We start from the raw sequence: 26,316 nt of genomic DNA on the forward strand, positions 1-26,316 counted from the left end.
TGCTTCTTCGAGGAAAATAATGAAAAGTTTGTTCCAAAAGCAGAAATGATAATGCACCTCAATACTCCACATAAAGAGAAAGATGCTCCCCTTCTTCTGACACTTCACAAACCTCATAAAGTTTCATCAGAGCAGGTCAGGGTGCTGGTCTGAGCCCGGGGGCACAAGCCAAAGGGCACCCTCCGTGCTCTTTTCTCACTTGCTGAGCTGGTATGGCAGACTTTTTCACAAGTAAATAAAAATAAAAATAAAAAAATCCTTACCTTTTGACCTTTCCCTGCCCTTTTAGCTTAAAACAGATTCCCCATTGGCTTAGCCAGCAGTGTTGCCCAGGTTAGCAGTGCAGTACTGAGCCCATTAGATTTGCCCCACTACTGAAAACAACACATACAAATCACATTGGTAGGGAATAAGGACTTTATTCTAAGATGTGAGCTGAAGCAATGAGCATATGAAGCAACGACCACTAGAAAAAAGTGAAAAACACATCAAATATCGTATTGTACCAGTTCAGTTTGAACACAGAAGGCCCTTTCAGTAAAATGTATGCACAGGCAAAAAGCATATGCAGAAGCTCTGAAGGTCCCCTAAAACAGTGCTTTTAATGTCTATGAAAGAGGTCTCCCCTACAAAAATCTTTTAGCGAGGAAAACACTTCAGGTAACAAAGAACACAAAAGTAAAAATGATTGATTGGTTCTGCTTGGCACTGTGGAGCAGGAGGGGGATAATATATCCCAAAAGAGTATGCATCTCTAAGATGTATAAATCACAAGTCCCTAGAAAACAAGTCTGCTGCCAGACCAAGTACCATTTTTTTTTCTTCCTCATTTAGAAATTCAAGTGAAGTATGTATGTTAATCACAGGGAGGTCATGTTCTGGAGCTGAAACCAGGGAGATCACATAGTCTGATCTCCAGCATAACAGCGAGGAAGTTTCACTGCCATGCAGACCCCACAGACCCCTTCGCTTCATCTTTATAATGGCACCCTAGCATGAAAAGCTGCAAATTGCATGAAATGATACTTCTGTGAAGTTTTTGAAAACGAAAGTTAAAACAAGTATTTCCTTGACTGCCTTAGTATGAGAGGCTAAGTTCTGCTCTGCTCGAACTCTCCCTCCGCATTCATTTCAGTACCAATGGAAGGAAGCTGTGAGTACACACGAAGAGCAGAGTTTGGCTCGGTGCAAGCCAGAAGTGGTGGCTACTTCAGCTTGGCTCCTGCATGCCACATGAACAAAGGCTAGCAGGACCACTTCTGCGCTCTTCTCAAAGTCTGCCAGCTTAATTCTAATGCATATATATATATATAATGCATAGTAGCTTACAATTATAAGAAAAACATGTAATTTCTTTTCAAACCTGCTCTCCGTGACTCTAGAATTTTAGTGGTTAATTCACTAAATGCACAGGTAATGTGGGTTAAGCGGTCACTTTTCCAACACAGTACCATCAATTCATCACCTTAGGAACTGCTATTACGGGGCCTAATCCAATAACAACAGTGGCAGCAATAAAATTCATCGTAAGGAAAAATGTCAGTCAGGCATTAAAAAAATAGGTCTCTGAAGATTTGCATTGTTTTTAAAAAATTCTACACAGGAATATAGGCGTCACACTTACCAGTCTAAATTTATAACCACTTACATTTATAGCTATTCTCGATAAACCGTCTACATTCGCTACCCACCTATAGTAGCTACAGTTTAAAACTGGGAACACCGCAAATTTATGTACCTTCCCTGAGATCAGTAATCCAAAATAAATAGCCCTGCAAATGTAACAGTGTAAACTCTGGATTTAAGTCTTCAGTAAGCGTCAGTCCTCAAAACCCAAGGAGAACATTAAGCAAACGTAAACATAGCAATCATTTCGTCAGTTTTGAGTTATTCCCAGCAACAGTGGAATCTATGTGAGATGTAGCATCCAAACGTTGAAGACCCGTCATTTGTATCATACAATATAGTTGTCCCAGTTCACTTTCCTATCATTGAACCCTTGATTCCCCTGAACACATCCAGCTGTGTTTTGGATCTCCAAATTGCTATCCAGATCTGCTCCTCCACTCTGCACAATCTTTACAGTGCCTTTAAAAACACTCATTCTGAGGATCTTATTCTTGAATAGAGGAATGGCGAATAGATCTGTGATAATCCTCTGGACTAGTCACAAGTTCTGGCAAATCATAGCCTCTCAGAAGATGTCCACTGTTTTGTTGAGCAAAGTAATACAGCTGCCTGGCAAACATTGGTTCAACCTTAAGAACAGACAAAATGTTAATCAGACACGTGACAAAATTTCATCTTCCTCGTGTTAATTATCTAAAGCGCTTTTAAATTAAAAAACAGGGCAGGACAAAATGGTTCTGCTTACCTGAATGGGAAGACTTCCCTGTTCCCACTAACCTCTCTTTTAAGACAGGGTTTGCCTGCTCTGATGACAAGAGCTCTGCTAATTGCACACACCCCTTACCTGCACACATACCTTATGGTGCACGTTACCAGTGACACAAATGGGGTACTTGGACTTGCACCCATGAGCGATGCCTAGAGACCAGACATGTCTGTGGCTACTCATCTTTGTTCTCAAGAACTCTGAGGACTTAGATTGAAATGCTGGAGCTCTCAGGTGTGCTTAGGTATGTCACAAAATCACTGCCTTTTGAATTAGACTTCGATCTAACTGCGAGGTGACTCTTATTTTTTTTCCCCTCAAGCTCTGTTGAGGAATCTATTCAGCCAGTGATCACCGCCAGGAGGGATTTGTATGATTTAACACTGCCTTCACGTCTGCCTGCTCAGAAACCACTATTCCCTCCAGGCCTTAGGGCACCAGTTGCAATATTTAACTTGCACACTAAGCACTAAAACCTGAACTTTACTCTCCAGGACTGGATGGCTTGGAAGACTTTTCAACACAGCCCTCTTCTCCCAGTCAGCCAGCTCCTCCGCATTAGGACACGGGCACCAATCGTGTGGAAAAATACACTTGCTGCGGGTCAGCCCAGCAGACAGGGACAGATTGGGCAGGGAGCTCTGCACTGAAGCATCTCCACAAGGTGGGACAGCCTGAGAAGCTGAGCAGGGTGAGGAACAACCAGTAACGGGAAAGCAAAGCTCCTGAAAGGGCAGAAGATTCCCAGGGAAGTTGGTGGGGCAGGAGATGGAGGAGAGGCTGGGAAGGGGGATCTAGAAAGGGAAGCTGGAAAGCTAAAATGGCAAAGAGTTTGAGGAGAAACAGGGATGGAGCACTACCCTCACCAGCTCAGGACAGGTTTGTGAGCTTCCCACCTTCTGCTCCAAACAGCTACTAAGCAGCAGTGTGGCAGTACAGAAGCTGCACAGCTAAGAGGCCAGGTTTATGACACAAGCCTGACTAGGGACCCTTGCTACCCAGGGGCTTTTGAAAGATTAAAACAGACACCAGTTTTCTTCCCAAAGATGCACTAAGCTAAGCCCTACCTCTAGCGTGTGCATCATTCTCTCTCTTGTGGTTTTACGGGCCAATACAGCCCATTTAGAAAGTACCTGGTCTCAGTCTCTATCATCACCCTCTCTCAGACATCCTGAAACACGAGCTTTGAGTGTGTGCGAACTGTGGTCAGTCAGCTCAGGAGCTCGCCAGCTACCCCCATGCTGGAGCTGCACAAGCAGTCCCTGCACCATGCTTGGTGCTGAGGTCTCTGAGATGCAGGCTGGGCCTCTGGAGCACCCCTAGGTGCAGCAGCTGTGAAAGCACCGTGTCCTGCAGTGGCTTGGCAGCACCATGGGACCTGCAATAAGAGCCCTGCCCAGCTCTTCCGGGGTGCCCTTTAGGCCCTGAAGGGCTTTGTGAAAGAGATCATGATCACCCTTAATTCTTTACAGAGGGGGAAATTGGGTGCTCTGAGCCCTCTGGCCACCAGGCAGTCCTTGGCAGATTTGGGGACTCAACCCCAGTCTTGATGGTCCTGCATTGTCAAGAATTTATCACCTCCCTCAGAAGGCAGAAAAGCCTGTCTGGCAGATTCATATCCTCCAAGGAACACATTTTGTTCAGCAAAGGCACAAGTGCTACTTACATGGGCTGTAATTAGTTTCCGCTGCCTCTGTGGATCCGGAAATTCCTCCCCAAAGCACAGAGCAACCTGGTATCTGGGCAGTGGACGTCCATGATGAGCAAAGGCTTGAAGCTCTGGGAAGAGAGAAAGGGCTGTTAAGAAGGCTTTGTGGATAGCTGAGTGGGAGAGAGTGAAGTAACTCCAGGGGAGGATGAGAGAGGTCAGGAGAAAGACAAGAGGTAAGGAGAAGAAACTGAGTTTGAAGCCTTTCCTGCAGATCAGGAGAAGCTCGTTGTAACACTGCAATCTTCCTGCTTTCCTTGCCTCATAACTCATCTCGTATGCACAAACCGGGATGTCTTCCAACAAATAATTTTATTTGGCCTTGGCAGCAGAACCTCCTGGAGCAGATGCCAGAGGTAGCCCGGACCCACTCAAGAGGACGTCCAACAGCAGCACTGAAACCAATGGCTTGGCAGAGCCAAAGTGGTGCCAGGCACAAATTCAACCTCACCTAGACACCGTCATGGAGCCACTGGCACCACTGTTCCATGTGGTGGACAGGGAGGCACAGGATCTTATTTAAGCCATGCACCAAGCCAGCAAAGGAGATTGTGTCTTCTGCCTGCCTGTATTCTCTTCACTAATCCACACCTTGTATAAAGGCAAAAGGTCAAATCCTAGCATTACACCAACAGACAAAGTGTCACCACCAACAGAGAGCTGGGGAGGCTTTTATAAGAGAGATCAAAATCACTGTGTTGTGCTTTAGAAACTATTTCCTTCCACAAAACAGAAGACTGCATCTAATACAAAATCCTCCTTAAAATCTGCTTATGTGAATTATTTCTATGTAGCTGATCGATAGAGAGTTCATTTTAATTTATAGCCCAGTTTGTGCTTTCTGCAGAAAAGTTGCAAAGGCAATTAATATTGAAACCAATGTCTTATAAAGAAGTACTCCCTGCTCTATAGGGAAAGGAGTCTTTGAACCTGGCATGACAAGTGCAGCATTTCCTTTGCTACACACCTGCCATTTCTACTCTGACTGCAAGCTGTTCAGAGCAAGGTATGAATTCAGCAGCTGCCCCAACAGTGCCCCAGCCCTAGCTTGGGAATACTGCTCTTACTTAGAGAGAAAAATAATGGACAGTTCACTTAAAACACAGCAAAACCCCTGAAAGTGCTGTGAGCCTTCTGGTGATATGTGAGGAGAGAGGAGAGATTTTCCATGGGACCCTGCTTTCCACAGGACAGGGCAGGATGATCCACCCATGGCCCATCCAACTCAGTGCTGCTAACGGAGAACTCCACCCATCTTCCTCTTCCCCCTGTTTTACTCATGTTGGAGGTTGGCCTTGCACTTCTCCAAAGCCCTCCACCTGCTCCGTCTGCCTTTCCGTGCCCAGGTGCCTCCCCGTGCTGCAGTCCCACCCCGTTTCCCAGACCACTCCTCAGTCCTGCTGCTCCAGCTCCGGCTTCTTGGCCTTCTGGCGAGCCAGCCCTCCTTCAGCTGCCATCACCGTGCTCCCAAATCTTCCTTGTGCATCCTCCCACCCTCCCTCTGGCCCTGGTCTACTGCATTTATCACGCAGTGCTCTTCAGAGACCTTTCTCTGCTGCCCTGTACTACCTCTCCTGGTAGTAGCCTCCTGTGTCTCTTCCCAAGGAAGGACCAGTTTCCCAACGAGGGAAATCCTAAGCCTGTAGTCTGGGACCCCAGTAATTTCAACCAACTTGCAGATAGGATATGCCCATGAGAAGTCACTCACAAACCTAGCTGAGCATCAACGCATGCAAAACCTCACTTTGCACACACCACAGACTATGGCTACAACCACGTGCTTGGGTTTGCACAGGCACTGGTGCATAAGTAATTTAGGAGGGGGAAAAATACCTATTTTTTTAACTTATCTTTGGGGTTAGGCTTCTAAAAAGAGATGTACTGTCAACCGTCTGGACGAACCCAGAGTACATCTGAAAAACCATCTGAGAAAAGGGAAAGGGATTTCCAAAACCATCATCACAGGCAGAATTATGTGTCTTTAAATTAGCATGTGATTGAAGTGCAAGCCAGTACCCTGACCTCAAATTCCCCTTTCTAACTGTCAATTTTCATATCCATATGAGATCTCTCTCTTTATACGCATTTCCTGCTTGGCCATTTTGCTAGGATGGTGCCTCAACCCTGGAATATAAAGTGTGCAGAAGCTGGTGCTTTGGGCTTGTTGTTTGTTTCTTTGTTTTATTATTATTATATTTATTTTTTTTTGGAAGGCATTTTTCCTCTAAGAGCCTCCTGCCAGTGCAGACGCCCTGTTCCAGTGGGCTGCCACGCAGTTCACCTGCAGCCAGGCCACACATCTCCAACAAGGGGCCACCTGCACTCCTGCTGCCCGAGTTGCCCTCTGATGTCCAGGCAACGCCAGGCTCCCAGCAGTTTCTCCGGGTGGGGAAACTGCCCAGGAGTTCTCAAAGTGGGACAGAGGCTTTAGGGCTGCAAGGAGAAAGGACAGACCCGACCCGTGTTGTTGCTCCCCCTGTACTGCTGCTCACAAGTGCCCTGAGAAAAGTGAGACCTTATAGAGCAATGGAGAGAGTGCAAGTGGGACAGGATGCAGACAGAAAAGGCAGCTTTCTGCTGAAATCCATGCCAGTGTTTAAATACCCTACACCAGATTTCAGGGTCACGTTGAGAGCAGCGTGACTGCAGATCTCAGGGCTACCTACAACTTAAGAGGAGCAGCTCCAAGGCCAGGACCCGCTTTCCTCTGCCACCCAGCATTTGGAAAGACTGTTTTGTTAGGTTCCTCCTCACGCTTCATGAAGAGATGTGGGGTTTGTGCAGGGGCACTGCATGTGCATGGGGAGTGGAATTGTTCACAAGACAACTGCTCCTTGGCTATGATAGCTTAAGCAGCAGTGTGGGGTAATTCCTAACATGAAAAGAGCACTCCCATACAGCTGACAGGGAGAGTGAGTGGGTGACCTCTCCAGAAAGGATACCAAAGCCACGGAGGGAATTACCTGCTAAAAACTGCTGAGTATCAAAGAGCTTGCATGTTTGATCCCGCTCCAGCTTGTTGGGTCGGTCACTGCAGAGCGCCAGAGGCCCGTCCCAGTAGATCCTGCTTTGGCAAAGTCTCTTAGCATAGAGGCCATCAGGTGCCATCCACAGTATTACTCCCCGCTCCAAGTGGCTCAGTAGCTTTTCTATGTTCTTCCTCTGGCCGTTATCCTCTGGATAAGGGAAGATGACTTGCTCCAGGCTGCTGACCTCATAACTTTGGCCCTGGGATATCCTACAGCCTTCAGGACTAGAAGTTGTCACCTCCTTTACCAGTATTTCACGGTAATATAAGCAGATGTGGAGTCGACAATCTACAAGAAGAAAAATAAAAAGAGTCACCGTGATATATTTGTACGAATGTTTTATGCTTCAGAGTTGTGTTAAGGCCAAGAGATGTATTTGCATGAGACTTCTGTACTTCTGTAACTACAGACAGTCACCACCACCCAAAAGACATGCTCACATTAGCAAAAATCATATAAAGAATACAAATACTAAAGTATCTGGAGTATGTTAACATTAATGCCCTCTCATTTTATTAAGTAGGGCTACTGGTGTGGGAATTCAGGAGGAATTAATGCCCAGCAAACCTCTTGTTCCTATTTAACAGGAAAAGTTTGCATGAGAAAAGTTGTTGTTTGTCACATTTTCCAGGCTCACATCACAATTAAACCCACTGGCTCAGTACACTTCCTCAGATTTAATCAGGAAGTAGCTGCGTTTCTCCCCAGATTTTGCATAAAAGAGGCTCCTGCACAGGGGACCTGCAAACTTGCACTTAGCTGCCTGAAGAGAAGCAGCTGCTGGCTTCGGCTCCAGCAGGGCTGTACTTGAAATCCCAAACCTCACTTTCAGATGGCCATTCGGTCAGCTTGGCTGCCTGCTAAGTGCTCACACAGCACTGAATGTATGTGTGTATATATATACCTATGTATATACGTGCATATATATATGTATATATACACACACAAGACCCTGATTCAGACGAATCAAGAGACATCATGTCATAGGTTTATCCACTATTTCTGTGAAAAATACATTCCTGCATCTTTTCGTAGAGTTATTTAGAAAGTCCCCTGGCATCTGGATGTCTGCAAACCTGACTGAGACAGCTCCTCCCTTCTTTCCCAAAGGAAAAGAAGAATTTATTTCCACGAACAGTAAGACGGAGCCAAGCCTTGTGGCACCAGCAGGAGCATAGCAAGGTGCCCAGAAAATGCCAGTCTTTGTGGGGTTCCTCCCTGATAAAAACCGAGCTCATCATTCCTGACCCTTTCAACATTTCCAAACTCCCCTGGGAAAGCCTACAAGTGTTTCAACATCCTGGCAAACAGAGGCTTAAGCCCATACACCAAATTACCAAATTCATTCACTGAAAAGGGTGCTTTATTGTTTGTTTTTTTTATTATTATTATTATTTATTTATTTCATCAGTGCCAAGGCGAGTCAGGAGCGGGACCCCCTTGTCAGGCTCCCCATAGACCCCAGGGGGTTGCAGACCTTACCTGACAGGGCGAGGGCTTCACCAGACCTTATGCTTGGCTCAATCGGGATGCCAGGAGTCTGGGACTCGGGAGGGGCGCAAGCATAAAAGGTTCCTGTCACCTGACAACCTGTTTCACAAACAAAAGTCAGTGACAGCTACCTAAACCCTAAGAGAAAAGCTTGGGCAGAGATCACAGCTTTGCAAAAGTGAGTGTTTTTCTGGGCCCCACCAGGAACTCTCTCTCTTCCCCCTCCTTCTTAACACAGTTTTATTTCCCATTTTTTGAATATGCCAACTCTACAAATCTCTTGAGATGTTATCTGGACTATAATTCTATTTGGGTCCCTGAGAAATACTCCTTCAGCATAGCAGTACTACCCTTTTTACTTTTTCCTTACCTAACAAGAATCTGTTATTCTGTTATAGAAATAACTTGTAGTATTAACTACACCACAGTGCTCTTAAAAGCTGCCGGCATAAAACAATCCATTCAGTCTAAGGAATTTTATCAGAGACAGGTATAACAACAAAGCTGGAATTAGCACTGCTGTAAAAGTTGGGAAAGAAAATTGTGCAGGAGGAGATTATTGGGTTCTTATTACCAGGACTACTCGTAGTCCAAGAGATGCCTTTCAGTACATAGATTATCACATGGGCAATTGATGTTTTCCTCAGTTTCTTAATGTCAGTAAGAGTCTCTGGAGGATGATGCAAGTGCCTTGCAGACAAGCACGCACTACCCTTCCCCATGGTGGAACCCACCACGATCAGGAGCTGGAGCGATGCAGGTACAAAACCCCCACACCTCCTGACAAGCCTTGGAGCCCAGTGACAAACCCAGCACCAGCCACTAACCACTGCCTCCAAAAACAGCAAAGTGGCCACGCGTGTGCTTAACAGCTGCAGGGGATGTACTTCAGGGCACTGTTTATTCTGCTTGATGGGTCTATTATTATTAGCAAATAGCTCAACTAAAAGCAAATGTTTTGGCTTAATAATTCTAACACCAGCAGCAAAAGTTGCAGTGCACTCAGCAGTTACTATTTAGCAGACGTAGAGAATAAGAAGTTTATTTCTCTGCACGAAAGCCTCCAGAGATCTGTCCCCTGACAGTTTCTGCTCTCAGAAGTCCCTCCTCAATTCCCATCCCTGTCTGCCCTTCTGAGCCATCTCCTTCTCCTCATCAAGCAAATGCCCATTTGCCCAGGTGAGCTGTCCTGCAAGTACCAACGACACACGGCTCCCTTTCTTTTTCCTGTGTTTCATCCCCTGCAGACTTCAGCGTTGCCAATTTTGACTATTCAGGATTCTTTCTAAGGATGCAGAGCTTGGAAAGCTACGATTATGCTGGGCTCTAATCCTGTAAGATCTTCGGGGAAGGGAACGTCCCTTTATTCTGTTTCTGCTGTGCCAGCCCCAGGAGATACTCAATCCATGACAAGTTGTCCCATCGTCACAGTACTAAAAAGAAGCCATAATTTCAGCTTCCCTCTTGGGAGAAGAATACCATTCCACTCCACAGGGCTAGAGGGAAAAACCTCACTAATGTGTGCCTCAAAAGGCCCGAAATCAGGAAGCGAAGCTGAAGAACACAAGCTCCCATCTGGGGAGCTTGAGGGGCTGGTTCCCTTCTTACTGCCCAGGGCTTTCAAGACAGCTCGGGACTTTTGGGGGCTGCCTTTTGAGCATCGGCTCAGAGCACTGTGCAGCCCACACACAGCTCCTACACTGGCAGCAAATGTAAAGGAGAGGGAAAAGGTGGGCGAGGGTCCCCCCCGAAGGAAGCCCCGCGCTCCTGGATGGGCACTTCTGTTAACGCCACTGAAAGCCGTGAATGGGAAACGCGAACCCTGCAGTTCTTCTGGGTGGCCGTGCGTCCTCCCTTCTAGCCATCAGCACCGAGTGGGATGGGTGTCTTACCATTTTCACAGCCGGGCGCCTGCCAGTGGTGACCGCGAGCTGTGAAGGGGACGCTGGCGCACTGGTAGGGAATATCGGGGTGCGGCTGCTCCGGGGCGAATTCTCTCCAGTTGCGCTCATGGGGCACCATGTAGTTCGGTACCTATTCAATTTAACGAGATATTCTTTTACCCGGCAGCTGTCAGAAGCGATGCTGTGCGTTGCATCAGCTTTCACAGCTCGGCTCCCTGGCATTATTTGCCCTGCCAAAGCTCGCGGAGGTCTGAGCATTGCACAGGCTACATGAATGGCACTTCGCCACCGCCACCAATGAGGCTTTCAAATGAACTTCTCACCACTGGTGTAAATAACAAGCCGGGTGGAATAACAAAAGGCAGTCAAAGCATTGCTGGTAAATGTCTGCTTGGAACAGCAATGCTTCATCGGGTGCTTACATTCTGGCTCCAAGAGGATGGCAGTACACTAATATCTATCGCCGAACCGAGAAGAGCTATTACTCAGGGATAAACAACACCAAAGGAAATCGACTGCCCTGTGGCCTCATATGACATTAGGAAAGTTGCTTCTCAATTTCTCAGCTTTCATAATAAAGTTTTCTTTTTCTCAGAGAGAACTCAAGAGAGCCAGGCCAGCAAAGACAGACAGACTGCAGAGCACAAAAACGATGCTGCCCGATCTCCCAGCACCAAACGCACAATGGATGCCGTACCTGGGATGGTAGTGAAGTGTAAGGAGACGTTATTGGGAAGGGATGGTTCATCATTAATGGCTGCTCCTCCATGCTGATCTGTTTTGCACCTATGTTCAGCAGAGGGAACGAAAATAAAGGATATCAACCACATCTGAAGGAAATCTGAGAGCAGCGCACTGAGGACAAGTCCACGCAACCTGCCTTTGATCAAACAGAGGACCAAAACGCGCTTCAGCGCCTGCTGGGGGAAGGATTCCCAGCCCTCCCTCAAAGGTGGCTCCAGCCACCAGCCTGTCCCACAGGGCTCCCCAGAGCCAAACCCCAAAAGTGCTGCCCATAACCCCAAAACCACGATGCCCTCACCACAACACCCTCCAGCACCCTGCCAAACCTCTGCCTCCTCCGAACCCTGCCTGGCACCAGGGGCATCTGCCTGGAGCTGCAGGCTGAGCATCCCTGGCCCCCAGCAGCGACCGAATGCCTGCCTCAAAACACTTCTGCTCCCCCCTGTATTTAAAGCCTACATCCAGCAGGATGGGTTCGGGTTGTCGATTTATTTTTTTTTCCACGTGCAGGGAGCCTGTCTGCACCTTCTGCAAGGGCTCCCCTGCCGTGCTCTGACTCAGGTGCCAGCAGCCCCCCCACAGATGGAGCCCCCTGCGTGAGTTGTCAGAGTAAGATGTACCTGAGCCCTGCGCTTTGGCTCCTACACCTAAAAAGGCTGCGTGGCCATTCCAGACAAGCACACCTCAGTCCTCATGTGCTTACAGTAAGACAGATCTTTGCACTCTGTTCACAGGGAATTTAAGATGTTTTACCTTTTTTAGCTCCTTCTGGCACTATTCTGTACACTTTATAGGGATCTGAGATGTCCAGCTGGCTCCTCTCCACCAGCTCTTCAAAGTCATTGCTCTTGTTCAAAGCACACCTTAATCTTGTCTTCCAGGTAGGGGGATCTGGTTTATCAATGCCCTCTCTGAACTTTCCTTTAAAAAGAGCCCAAGCCTGGAAACATTTCAGGTAATCAAAAGAGCAAGGAGAAAAAAAAAAAAAAAGAAAAAAAAAAAAGAAAGAAAAAAGAAAAAAAAAGAATCAACTACAAGTTACAAAGTTCACAACGCTTACAACAGCATATACGTCTGTGCTTATACGTGCAAGAATTTACTCCCTACAGGTTCAGGCTGAGAAAAAAAAGCAGCGTGGCAAGTTAAAACAGTGCCCGGCACGGACGTGGAGGCAATCGACGTGCTGCCGCCCCACTTAGCTCTGACACGGGGAAGGGGGAGAGGGCAGGCAGCCCTACCTTGAAGAGAGCAGCATCCTCCTCGCGGTTGTAGTCCTGCTTGCCGGCGTGCTTCCAGGGGATGCGGAAGATGCTCTTCTCGTCGTTCTCCCACACCAGCCCCGGGTACTTGCCGCTATCTATCTGGTCGATCAGCCACTGGCGGAGTTTCCCGTTGCCGCAGCTCACCGAGTTCATCCCGCACTCGCCCGGCTCCAAGTTCATGCCACTCACGTCGGTCGGGTGGGGAGGGGGGTTTCGGGGTGCGTCACGGAGCCCACCGCACTGCGCACCCAAGCACCAGCTCTCGGGGGGCTGCGGAGGAGGGCGAGAGGGACGGGACGGGGTGAGGGAAACACAGGGGTCAGATGCAGCGTGCCAAGAGGGCCCGGGAAGCACAAGCAAAAGGGACAGAGCCCCTCGCACCCCTCCCCAGGCACTGCTCAGGCTGCAGGTTTTGGCAGGCTCTCCCCCAGCCCGGTGCTGTTTTGAATGAGCATACACGGGTGGCTGAAACCCTCAGTGCAAGTGACTTCAGGCACAAACCCCTGTCCGGCTCTGAGTTACGTCTTATTTATTTATTTATTTATTTATTTATTTATTAACCAAAATAAATAAATAAATAAAATCATAAAAGTGCGTTTGCACATGACAGAGGACGTATGCAAGGGCAGACACACGCACACAAACTGGAGGGCTCCGCGTGCGCTTATGCTTTGCGCCGCGCTTCACCGTAACACCGAAGTAGCTCCCCGTAAGCAGGGCACATCTGAACGCGTGATGTCCCACGCACACCTCCCCTCCAACTGCCCCCAACACGCACGCATTACAGCCTTCGGATCCACACTTTCCAAGTCCCGAAAACTGGGAAGATCCCAAAGGGTGGCCAGCTTCCCGCTGTCCCACCGTGGGCAGCCCCGGAGGTGCCTGCACTCGCCCCGCAGCGCAGCCGTGGGCTCCTCAGGTGAGGAGATCACGGGTGGCGGGGGACCGGGCACTAACTTTGTCCCCTCGACCTACAAAAGCGGTCGTGTCCCCAAAAGCTTGCCTTGGGTCGCTGCCTTACAGTTACAGCCAGCATGTGCAGGCAGCCCCGCATCCCTCACAGCCCTCCTCAGGTGGCAGCATCCCGCGGGCACCCAGCGCGGTCCCCGAGGCTGCGGCTCCCCAAACCGTGCCCGCAGGAGCCAGGGCAAAGCCCCCCAAAAGTGCTTCTCGCCCCAAAAGCGCTCGTCCCCCGGCACGGAGCCCACCCTTTTACCCCGGGCAGCAAGAAGCGCGGTGCACGCCTTCACCTCGGGAGCACAAAACGGGACGGGTATTAATTTTCTTTAAGTTATAAAGAAAAGGGAAAAAAATGGGGAAAAAAAATACATTTTTTTTTAGAAGAAAATCGCGGTGCCACCAGCACCTGGCGAGCGGGGGACTCACGGCGCGGTGCCCGCAGCGCCCACCCGTCGGGGCGCACCGGCAGCCCCGGGGCCGGGGACCGGGGGTCCGGGGGTGGCAGTGGGGGACCGGGGGTGGCAGTAGGGGACCGGGGGGGACCCGGGGGGCCGGGGTGGCCGCCGCTTACCTCTGTGGCGGCGCTGGGAGCGGGCTGGGGCCGGCGGCTGCCTCGGACGGGGCGCAGCGCGACTGGGCCGGCTGCCCCGGGAAGTTTCTTTATATGATGGAGGGCCCCGGGCCGGACGGGGGGGGAGGCGGGCCCCGGCCCGGAGGTGGAGCCGGCGGAGGGGAGCGGGGACTTTGCGAGCTGGAAAACATCTGAGGCAGTGACACATGCCCATTGCTGGTAAACACCAGCCGCGGGGAGGGCGGGGAGGGGGGGAAGGGGGCCGCGGCTCGGCGCCCTCGGGGCGTCCGCGCGTGTTTTTTTTTTTTTTTTTTTTTTCTTTCAATCTGTGCAGACAGACACACGCGCGGCTAGAAATAGCACGGGGAAACTCCTACCTGTGAGAGCCGGCTGGGTTTTACTGTAAGAGAGCCGGCTCGCTACACCCACCAGAAACGGCCCAGACGGCGCCGGCCGGGGCGGCCAACGAGGAGCCCCCCGCAGCCACCGCCCCGGGGCTCGCAGGGCGACAAGCGGGGGCCGGGAGCCGCCCTCCACGGCCGGAGGGGTTTTCTCCCTTAGCACGGCTCATCCCGGCTGTCCGCAGCCCCATGGGGCCGCTGCCCCCCACCCCATCCCGTGCTCGTCTCCAACAGCCCCCATGCGCAAAGTACAGAAGCTGGGGGTCCGGGCTGGCCCCAAAATCTGGCTGAGCGCCTTTCAGGTTTCTAACCCCCGTGTCCCATGCCGCGCCGCTTGCTTTCGTGTTGTTGTTCTGTTTTAACGTTTCCAACACATCCACATCCTTTCTGCCGTAACGTGTCAGATCGAAAAACCCAGTCATCGCGCCCTGCGCTGGCAGGCCGCCGGCGCGGAGGGTACCCGCAGGGTTTAGGATATTAATTGCAAATCTTCAACGCCATCTTCTGAAATTTAAATGCAATTATCGCCACGTTTTGAGGGGGAAGTGAGAAGCGCAGCCATTTTTAGGTGTTGGGTTTCTGACACGCCATCCTCTCGAAAAAGAATTGGCAGAGCCCACCAGAAATCTCTTCAGTCACGAGCTAAGGCACCGTTAAAAGAGTAGGGCACGCCTTTGAGATTGCAGGTGACAGCCACCTTAAATCAAGACGAGCAACCGCAGCTCTACCAGAAGGCATCAGAAAGGCTTCCCAAAAATCCAAGGTGCGATTCCCAGAGGCAGGTCTGGGTGGCACTCAGGGCACCGACTGTGGTTTCACCAAGCCCGAAAACAGCTTGACACACATCTCTGTAAAATGAAGATTTCTACTACCACATCTCTTTTTTGCAGTTTTTAAGACAGCTTTTTTAAGTCTGAACCAGTGTGAAACATGCAGATTTGATCTGCGTTAGATCCAAGCCTTCAGGATAAAATAACGTCTTTCTCAACTTCTGGAGAATACCTTGAAAAAAATACTTGTTCTTGTCCAATGCAATTCATGGTAGAGAGTTAGGTGAGTTACACATTAAGAAAGCTTTAAGAGAAGGCAAAGACAATCATAAGCTTTTACCAAAAAAAAAAAAAAAAAAAGAAGAAAAAAGAAAAAAAAAAGACAGTAGATTGCTTGGGAAATTCTCTGGCTGGGTGATTGGTTGCTGTCTTTGTGCAAAAAAAAAAATAATAAAATTCTGCCAGAAAACTATCTGCACTTGCCCAAATCTTTGGATGCTTAAAGCCAGACTCTCAAGTGCACACTTGGCCCCTGCAAGTAAGTCTTCTCGTGAGTAAGCCATGACAGTGTCATTCATTTTGCTGACTTCGTTGCTCGGGGTTTCTGGACATCAGCCATTTCCATTTAGATGGGAAAAAAAAAAATAGGACCACCATTTCAGTCTGCAAAGTAGAAAACTCTGATCAATAACGCAACTGTGTTATCTGCATCAAATGCTGCAGCAGCACGCCAGTAGACTTTCGTAGTGTCCTTTTTGCATATGTTGAGATGATTATTCCCTAACTGGTCTTGCTCCTGATCTGAACAGTTACAGCACCTCACAGCCTGTTCGACTTTTCTAGTGATTTCCACACCACTGCAAGCACCTAACTCTTCAAACTTTGCCCAAAAGCCCCGCTGTCTACATGGAAGTTTTCTGTGTCAATGACTGAATTGAAGTCCTCTTGTGAAACGCTCTTGCTGCTGTTTAACCACTGCGTTCACCACCAGGCCCCCTGTTATTCACACTCTGAAGGTCACACTGACTAAAGGCATGCCAGGAAAAGTGACTGTTTCTTCTCAACAGTTGCTCGATGCATAGAAAGCTGGCTTCTGCTTTCACCAAAAACCTCTGAAGTTCCAGCTGACTCACGTGGGAATTGCACCCGAGGCAGAACGACGAGCCAGGAGGCACAGGCTCAGAGCAGCCACCAGGAGCCGTGCGAGGCTGGTGCCCGAGGAAGGGTGGAGTGCTGGGCTTGAAGGCTTGCCTGTGACTCCAGAGCTGGCTCCTCATGCTGCCAAGGCAATCCTACAGAAAGGTTTCCTTGCCGCTTCCCCGGGGCAAAGCTGGTCTGCCTCTCGCAGAGGCGTGTGGTGAGCCCCATGCATGAGCCAGAAGGACCCACCGGAGCTATGCCAGCAGCACTATGCCACACCGAAGGGGCCCTTTGAGGACTGCTGCTCATTCAGGGGCTCTCCCCACACTGGAGACCATGAAATCCCCTGGGTGCAGAAGAGGAACCTGCCTGGGGGGCGCAGGCTGAGCTCACCCTGGTGTTGCTCTTGCCGGGCTGAGAGGGCCACGCTGGCTGCATGGCACGTCATGCGGCACCGGGGTGAATGTGCCTGTGGTGGCAGGGCCCACGGCCTGGTTCCCAGCCTTGGGAATCACCTTCTGGCCTTGGATGAAGGCAATAGACACCCAATGTGTGCTGTCAGCCAGGAATCTCTCCTTGCTTTCTGTCCTGCCTTGATGCTCATGGCCTTGCACATCTTCTGGCCACGCTGGTGCACGTCTCCCTCAGCCCAGGAAGCAGGAGGGAGCACAGGGCTGTCTGTTGCTCTGTCACCCAGCATCAGGCCACCCCAGTGGGAACAGACACTGCCACACACAGACCAGGCTTCACGGGTCTCCAGGAGCCCAACAAAGCTGGTACTGAAGCCCTTGAGAAACAACATCAGCAAATGCATTGTCAGAAGTGGATTAAGGCCCTGAAGGAGGGTGTGAAAAGCACACCTTTACCTGCTCCAAGATCCCTTTCCTGAGACAGGGGGGTTTCAAGGGCTTAATGCCTCGTTATTGGCGCCGGTTTCCACTGGGTGTCTCCTTCCTACAGAAGTCCCCACAAATCCCTATCTCTGCATCTGAGATGATGCCCTGAGCTGCCCAAAGCAGCGGCAGAATTCAGACACAAAGTAAACAGCACCCCTAAAGTCTGACCACCCCGCACTTCAGTCGATGGCTGAGTTACCATGTCATGAGAAGAAAGGTCTCTGTGTAAGGCATCGAGAAAAGCCAAAGACACGGTGGAAATCTGGACCGGGTTCCCAATTGCTTTGACTAACTCCAGTAAAGCACCTGCAGTCGCCGCAGGTGATTTTAAGCATCCTCTGTTGTGGTGACTTCTTGTGTCATAGGCACTCCCCTCTCATTTCAGGATAGTGTCTGCAGTTCCCACATTTAAAATAGTGACTTCTAGAACAATGTTAGTCTATCACATATAATCCTCTGTATTATTAATTAAACATTCACGTTAGATCATCAGAAACAAGGCAAAGCAGCCAGCACAGCCATGTCTCTGTACTTTTAAGCAGAAAAGTCTCACGGTCCGCTTGTCATTATTTTTGGTGGATTTGGTGTACATTTTGTTTCCTTTTCGTGTACTTCCCCCTCCGCTTCAAAGACAAGAATATTTCAAACCGCCTTTCATACGGCTGCCTTCATGTCTCCATACATCAGCTTGTGTCTGGGACTAAAATAGCCTTTCACCACGTGTCATGACACCTGAAGCAACTTTATTTTGAAGAGGAAAGCGTGGCGTGCCCACCCTCTGACACGGGGCAGAAGGACCAGGACTCAGCTCAGAAGCCCTGGGTTGATGCCTTCCCCTACAAGCCAACAGCAAAGCTTTTGAGGACTTCCTTCAGGCATTGTCAGGCTGGCTGTGCTCTTGGAAGCAGGGGGTGCAAGGCCTCAGCCCTGTGAAGCATCAGCACCCCGGGAGCCCACCAGCTGTGCCCCAAATGCCCAGGTCCCCTTTGGGCATCCGAAGGAAGAGGCTACGTGGTCAGCACAGGGCTTCTAGAAGGGAGGGCTCCACCTCGAGCAATGCCGTTTTGCTGCCTGATGAAGGCTGGTTTGGAAATAACACAATCAATGAGTTCACATCTAATGGGACATCTCATTCCTGAACTCCTCCTGATGCCTTCGGACACTGCCCACATTGGCTGGGAAAGGAGATGCAAGTCCAGCTCTGCAGTATGTCTTCTGAACAGATTTTTGAAATGAGGAATAACCAATGTTCAGATTTATTGATTTTTTTATCACTATGCAGAAATGCATGAAAGTTGGTACTACATGAAAACAGGCATTTTTAGATTGCATATGCTTGAGGGCGACAGCTGCTAGAGCTGTTGTATGCATTTGTTTATGCTAGTATGTATTTTTCTCTATTGCAGTACAATAGGTTATTAATACTGCCATCTGAGGAAAACGCCAAGTGCCCTGGGAGAATGCAAGGAAATAGCAAGGCAAAAAAAAAAAAAAAGAAAAGGATTTTGCCTTTTGGAAACTAGAGGAGTAAAGAGGAGTGTGAAGGATAGGACTTGGAAACTCCTCCAGCAACCAAGCTGCCTGGTGTAGCCATCTAGAACCAAAAGCCTTAACATTTCCAGTACAAAACTAGTAGGAGGAGAGGGCTTTACTCTTGAGATGCTGTATATTTCGTTAGTTCATAAGGGAGCAAAAAGCTTGGATTTTGTAAGTTTGTGTGTATTTGTGCACGTGCCTGCATTTTGTGGGGTACTGGTAACATTGCCAACATTTTTTTTAAAGGTCGCTCTGCAGTCCTTGAGAAGCCACAAGGCAGCTCCATATCACTCCTCATTTGTCAGCAATCACAGTGAGAAAAGGTGAAGATCTCTGACACATGAAAAACCCCTGCAGTCATATTTGTGCTGGATACATGAATCTAATGATTCCACCACGTTGAGGAAATGAAAACATGAATGAGCAGTGTGGCTAATCACATCATCCAACATTATGAACAAAAACAATAACAAGGGAGCTTTTTGCTGAATGAGAGAGAAATTGGGCTCGGTGCAGGCTGAGGCTAGATTTGAAGTGCAGAAGTGTACTCCAGAGCGAGTCTTTTCCCATTCTCTCTTTCTCTGTTGGCCCTTTTTCTGAATACAATGTTGTCCTCCCTTTTCATCTTCCCGGAGGAGCTCAACCTGTGATGGTCCAGCCACTCTCACCAGCAAGCACCAGTTATTTGTCTAATTGTTAATGGAAACAAAATGCAAGTAGGTTCAATGTGAAAAATAAAGAAAGAATTGGTTGACATCACTGAAAAAAGCGTTTGACCAGCTTTGTAAAGCATACATTAAAATAACGATGGTGGTCTTGTTTTACCTACAGTCAGCTTGGGGATCTACTAGGAATGTGGTGGTGCATACACCTGGACTTTGACTCCATGGTGTTTTTTTTCCCAGTTTGATGTAGTAAAGACACACTCCCCTGGTGGCATGGCAGCCAACCCACTGCTCGCTGTCACTCTCCCAGCTGCCAAAGCCCATCCCATACAAGTGACAGCGACCATGTGGACCCCTGGCCCCAGGGGAGCACCCATGCTGGGGGCAAGACTCGCTGCAGCACAGAGAGCAGGCCAAGAAAAAAGCCAACTCTCTTTCCCAGCTAGTTTTAAGAAAGAATGAAGAACTTCTTTTTTAGAAAAACAATTATAAAAAAATTGCTAATTTTCATATGAAAGCTCAAAACCCAACACGCTCATTGTTTGGGAAAAAAAAAAAAAAAAGAAAAGAAATCTCTTCATTCTCTTTCAGAGGGTCTGTAAAAGTTATGTTTTTATTTGCAGACGATGTTCTGTCAAATTTGATTTTGGTGCTTTGCAGTCTTTCTGCTTTTAAGTGCAAAAGGATTCATTTTCTACTGACCGCCAGGAAACAAGCCAGCCTGCTCTGTCTCACGTCGTGGTGCTGGCCACAAGATGCTGGCAGCAACCTCTCCGCTAACTCAAATAATTTGAGACTTGCATCTCCATGGCATGGCCGTGCATCCCCCACTCCTCGAGTGACCCGTCTGTCCCACTCCTTTCTGGGAGCTCATGCTGAGCTTTATCCTGTAGGGGCAGAGGGTATCATCTAGGAATATTGTTGGTTTGTCCATATCCAACGTTCTTTGTTTGGCATAAAAAGCCTGGGTGGACAGCAGTTGAGATTTCAGACCATCAGCCCACCTGGCCAAATTTCTTCAGCTAAGTTGTGCCCTCAGAGCATTGCTCAGAAATGTAATTTTCAAATGAAGACATCCCAAACAGCTAACACTAACTAAAACCACTTCTTGGATCTTGATTACAGGCATGGGTAAACCAAGCTGGGGTTGATATCTCACCAGAGTGGAGAAGCAGGACCATTCAATGGCACCCAATCTAAATATGATTTATTATAATAAAGAACAAGGTAGAGGATGAATTAATTCCTTCAGGAAAACTTCTTTTGGAGTGTATTTTCGTATTGTGAGACATGCAAGGAAAGGGTCATGCTGGCTGTTGCAGGAGTGGGACGAGGATGCAGCTGGTGACAAGGTGGGACTGGGGACATGGGCTGCGGTGGGACCTCCTGGGGTCACTTTCTTGAGTCCTTTCTTCCAGCAAGAAGGGAGGTGAAAGTGAACATCCAGGGATTTAGAGAATACTGAGCTGTGGCTAGCATCCTGATCAATTCCCAGTAGGTTTGGAGCTTGCCAAGGGTCTGCGGCTGGGTAACGTGCCAACCGGTGGACTTCCCGGTACGTTGTGGGACCACTTCGAGTATTTTTGCTTTAACTAATCATTGCCTGCTTTCACACCAGCATAGGGTGAGTATTGTGCTTGGGCTTGTCTGTGTCTAACTTCAAACCCACACCATTTCCTGGGTTCAAAAGATCAGCTTGGTTTTGTGCATTTTGTGTTTGAGGTTCCACTTCAAAGAAAATGGGCTGCAAGGAGCTCAATTAAATCAGAAAATGACTTGGAGAGGGAAGAGATCAGTGTGACAGAAGAATGAAAGATTCTGAAAGCTAAACACTCGACGTTAAAAAAATTCACAAGATGTATATTACATAAGTATTGACCATTCTGTTCCCACTACCTACTACGATGTTCAATTAAACATAAAACTGTCTGGTCTTTCTGTCTTTTTTATGGAAGCATCTTTGAGAAAAGCAATGCAAAGCAGGAATTTAAATGGTAGAGATAAGGACTCAGAATGAAGGGAGATTTGTGAATTTTCACTTATAATGTAGATGCCACTGACACTGACATTTCCCTGCCTTAAAGAAACTAGAAGGCTCTCTTCTTGTCTGTGGCCATTTGGGCTCAGAAGTCACTTGCAGTACACGCATCCCTTTGGAAGGAAATATTTCAGAGACCATAGGTAGAGTATGGCCTGCACAATTTAAAATGATTTTGTTTCCTCCTATCTTAATTAGTGAGGGGTAAACCCTCGGCCTGGACTTACTGAGCAGATGCTGATGAGTTGCAGATGGTTGAGAGAAGGAGGTGGTGTTGATGGTCTAGCAGTTTGTGCTACCTTCTTCTTTTTGATAGACAAAAGAGGAACTCACAGCCCCGAAGGAAAAATATATACTGAGCAAGGAAGGTTATTACTTAAAGAAAAAAAAATCCACTTATTAATTGTTCTTTCTTCAGCAGCAACACAAACACCATGCCAGCATTGTTCTGTTGAGTAGAGATCTGACTCTCTTCATTCACACCAGCACAATGCAAGAGGTTGGCTGTTTTCTAGAGGGAGTGAATGTGCAACCCAAATGAATGTGCAGTGGTATTTCACTTCGAAAAGAAGCAAGTCAGCCCTATTAGGTGCGCAGAGGAATGATTTAAAAAGAAACAAGTCTTTGTAAACACAGATTTCGGTGGGGGGCAAGAATGGAGAGTAGCAAGTACATCCAGTCAGAGTTTCTCCTGCTATCAATTAGCAGTCTAGCAAGTACATAAATCAGCCAAGGCTTTCTGAGGGTTTTCAGAAACACAAAACACCTTCATCAGCTGCACCACAAAACACAATTAAACTTCATTCTGCAGCACAGAGCCAGGTGAACCACTGGATCCTCAGCAGGTTCAAGCCAGTGAGCAGAGCACAGGGCAGCACACGCTGCTGGAGCAGGCTGGCTTGCCAGGTACCTTTGTAAGTGCTCCTTCCTCCAGGGGCACAATGCTAGCCAAGTCTTGTTTCCAAAGGTGCTGAGAGCACACCATCATTGATAAAGAACGAAGAGACACCTAGGTGATGTGGGATAAAAGTACCACATGTAACAAAGAGCCAAAATGCCATCAGAATTCAGCAGGAAACTTCATAATGCTGTGGCTACTTTGGAAAAAGAGACCTGGCTGCTTTTGGAAACATCTTCCGAAGCAGTGATTATGCTAAATTACAGTAAGAATATGTTGCTGGGCCACCTCCTGCCTTTCTCCACTCCAGATCACCGCAGCTTTTGATATTGCTGTGTGAGGAAGGGCAGCCCAGGACCATCTCCTCAGTAGAATAACATTTGGGACTCTGTGAATTTGGGGTGGAAAACCTTACAAAGCACACCGGAGCTGCTGCCAGAAGAGCTGGGGAAGCCTGTGTTCAGACAGAGGGTTTCCTATGGCCAGCATTTGGTTTTAAGCTCACTTCTCAGAGGCTGAAAGAAAGCACAACACCAAGGAGCGATTTGCAAAGGTAGGAAGGGATGTTTCCAGTGGCAGCGAAGTGCTGCTTGCTTCTAGTGACATGGCAAAACTCCCCTCCTAAAGCACAGCATCCCCCTCGCTTCGTTTCCATTTCTCTCAGACAGGTTGTGAACAGCCTCCGAATCCTGTCTGGCGGTTGATGCTGCCCCACGGTAACTTCTGAAGAGTTAACAGCTGCAACTGTTGGCTGTTGGCAGCTGATGCAGGCTGGATGGCCTATTTCATTAACTTCAGCACCAAGCTGATCTTTTCTAAGGGTAAAAAAAAAAAAAGAAATAGAGACCTCTGCATGCATGGCTACCCTTGGTTAGCATGAACAGGAAGGATACTCTGAAGGGTGACTTACTAGCATGGGCGAATGCTTCTCTTCAGAAGCAAAATAAAGTTTTTCACATTGCCGGTGATGCAAACTTAGCCACACACGCTTCTACTGAAGGCTGTGCATGCTAGAAAACACCAAGAAATTCCCTCACCCACTTCGCATTACTCATTTGGTTGCATAATTTTTCTTTTTTTTTTTTTTTTTTTTTTTGCTTTTTGCTATGGATTGGGTCAAAAAATACATTGCCTGCTTAAAAAAAAAAAAAAAAAAAAGCACAGAACTGCCCATTGTGCTTGTTTATAGTAAATGCAATTCTGGCTGTGACTGAGCGGGAAGGTACCATGGGCTGCTGGGCAGAGCAAGAGGCCGACCACGGATAAATGACTGGCTACCCTGCAGCACCACAGCCCCATCGCAGGTCAGCTCCTTCCTCTTTATATCTGGATATCCAGACCTGACAGACTTACAAAGGCCACCAAATTTTGTCTGTAGTGCTCCCTGGCTCTCAGTCCTTGAAAAGCATACAACTAGCTGGCAGTGTTTGCTGTAAAGAGCGTATCATCAAAATTGCTGTAACCCATTTCCTTCACAGATCCTTTTTTTCCTTGCAGATATGAGAATTTGTGATAGCACAGTGGTATGAGAAGCACCGAAGTGATGTGGTTGTCTTATGGAAGGCAAAACCCCGTTACATCTCTTTATTACTATGCTAGCCTTTCTGAGAGGCTGGTGCTGCCTCTGCCTGCCTTGGAAAAAAAAAAAAAAAAAAAAAAAGTAAGAAAGAAATGGCCACTTGGTGGCCTTAAACTGTTACTCAAAGCACTGAGAGACTGATCCCGTTGTCACTGATCTCAGGAGGACTTTCCCCACTGGCTTTATGGGGGCAAAGTGCCAGGGCACTGAGCAAACTGGTGCACAGAGACAGAGCCCCAGTCCTGTGATGCCCAAAAAGCTGTGAACCATGAGGTGTCCCTCCCCAGCTGCAAGGCAATGACTTTTGCAAAGACGCAGGGAAAAGGGCAGACAGCAGCCCTTGGAGGGGCACAGACTGATGCCTATGCCTAGTGGCATCCCTACTGGCACGCTGGTTCCCAAGTAATGGTAAATGAATTAAATCACCCCCGTGCTGGGGCCCCTGAGGCACCTTTCAGGTGAAGACTCCCCTCGTGTTGTTACCTCCTAGCCTCTGTAACCACATTGCCAACAGCAGCCCCAGGATACAGTTCCAGTGATGTTCCTTATCTACCTCAACTCTGGCCTGAAACCTAGTGCAATATGTTTTTAACGTGTCTCAATAAGTTATAGAAAGCAGAGTCTGGATACTCTGGCAATCCTGCTTGGGGTAGGTGTGCATTTCCACACAGGAGACAGCCAGATAAAGTCCTTCCTCCCTACTAAGGACTGGGAAACCTTCGAGGACGGTTGTTTAATCTGTGCAGCAATAAATACAGGCCATAACATACTGCTGGAGAAGCAGCAGTACAAGCTGACTTCATTAGGGGGGAAAAAAAAAAAGGTCAGAACGGACTGGGAACTTGAGAATTTCATTATTGTTGCTTGAGGCTCATGTGGGAACCTGTATTGCAAGGACCCTTCCAGTTCTACTGGAGCCCACATCTTTCCTCTAAAAGGTCCCCTTGAGCCAGGTTCCCATAGTTTTGATGCTCAACGGAGCTTGAAAGGATCCCTTTGGGAATTCCCGATATGACTTCACACTTCAAAATATTAACGCACAGAGACCGTGCAAGGAAGGTCTGTATGGCAGAACAGGGCTGTCCCAGCATGGAGAAGTGATACGGAGTCACCTCCTACTTCAGTTTATGAATGCACAAAGCACCTACAGGACACAGCAACAAATGTAGGTGCCCTCAGTGCCTTGTGATGAGGATGAATGCTGGTGCCACTAACCTGCACAAAGGAACCGCTGTTGCACCTGCAGGAATTAGGTTTTTAGCTTCGGGCTAAAAGCATCAGTTTGATTAGTCAGCTTGTTTTCATCGTTTGGCACACTGATATACAGCAATTTTATTTTATCTTTTTTTAAGAGCCCCTCCCCCACCCCCTTTTTTTCATTTGCATGCAGTATTTACTGTCTTTTCTCCCACTGCAGAAAATCTAGAACAAAACTCAGCCACGCCTCATTATCTTTCTCAAGAAATTGGTGCAGCTCCCGAAAGCTCCTCCAAGTTTTCCATCCAATTCCCACAGGTGCCGCTGTTTGCTTGTACTGCTTTTCCTCCTGCACTAAAGCAGCAGGAAATCAACAGACCAAAATCAAAGCCCTGCTTGGCTTCCCTCTGAAAACATGATCATGCTTTTCCCTTACCTTCATGAGCCAGGCCACCAGAAGCCTCATTGAGATCCCATTATCTGTTACCACTCTTCACCTTCAGAGTCTTAACAGCCATGAACTGCGACTGTCCAAGACACCAATAATGACACAAACTGAGAATTGTTGGTGCAAACTGGAAGAGCTTAGGGAAAGAAAAAAGAAATTTAATGACAACCCAGACAGCGACTGTGATCTTTTCTTTTCCCCTGCATTGTGTGTGCTACTTCCAAAGGCAACTGCAGTGGATGTCTGCTTAAGTCCAACTGTTCTGTGTGTCGGTCAAGTCAGCAGATGCCAGGAGGAGTTTAGGCACACCAAGTTGGTGGAAGCTCTTTTGAAACCTTAAGATTTAGATCCACATCATCAGTGGGCTCATTAAAATAAATAATACCTCTCTTACTTGGGCTTTGCTGTGAGTGAGCTGAGGAGCCCTCTGGGACGCCAGGGCATGCAGCGCGTCAATGTGTCGTGCATTGGGATGCACAAGCAGGCACTCCTTGCTGTGCAGGTTTTATCCCAGATGATGGAGGAACAACCAGATTGCCGTGGGTTAGTCAGGAGAAGGCGGCTGTTTCGTGCAACCTCACGGCCAAGCATTTCCTTCAAGGGCCATTTCAGTGGCTCCTATTGAAGCAGGTTTTCGGGTGTCTCATCCTGTCCCTTCTCAAGCAAATGCACTCCTGAACCGCA

At 48.2% G+C, this 26,316-nt stretch overlaps 1 protein-coding gene across 1 annotated transcript; it reads right to left on the reverse strand.

Annotated features, from left to right (window-relative positions):
- Positions 1–1,977: 1,977 nt before the first annotated feature.
- On the reverse strand, positions 1,978–12,713 carry IRF4 (interferon regulatory factor 4; the record flags this gene model as incomplete). Its single annotated transcript, XM_084283224.1, has 8 exons — positions 1,978–2,258; positions 4,062–4,174; positions 7,067–7,420; positions 8,615–8,722; positions 10,516–10,657; positions 11,225–11,313; positions 12,025–12,211; positions 12,510–12,713. The coding sequence occupies 8 exons, from the start codon at positions 12,711–12,713 to the stop codon at positions 2,115–2,117; spliced, it is 1,341 nt and encodes a 446-aa protein (XP_084139350.1). The 3' UTR covers positions 1,978–2,114.
- Between the last annotated feature and the right edge of the window lie 13,603 nt (positions 12,714–26,316).

Source organism: Netta rufina, assembly GCF_964035555.1.
Source record: "Netta rufina genome assembly, chromosome: 2".
In the NCBI taxonomy this organism is placed as follows: domain Eukaryota; kingdom Metazoa; phylum Chordata; class Aves; order Anseriformes; family Anatidae; genus Netta; species Netta rufina.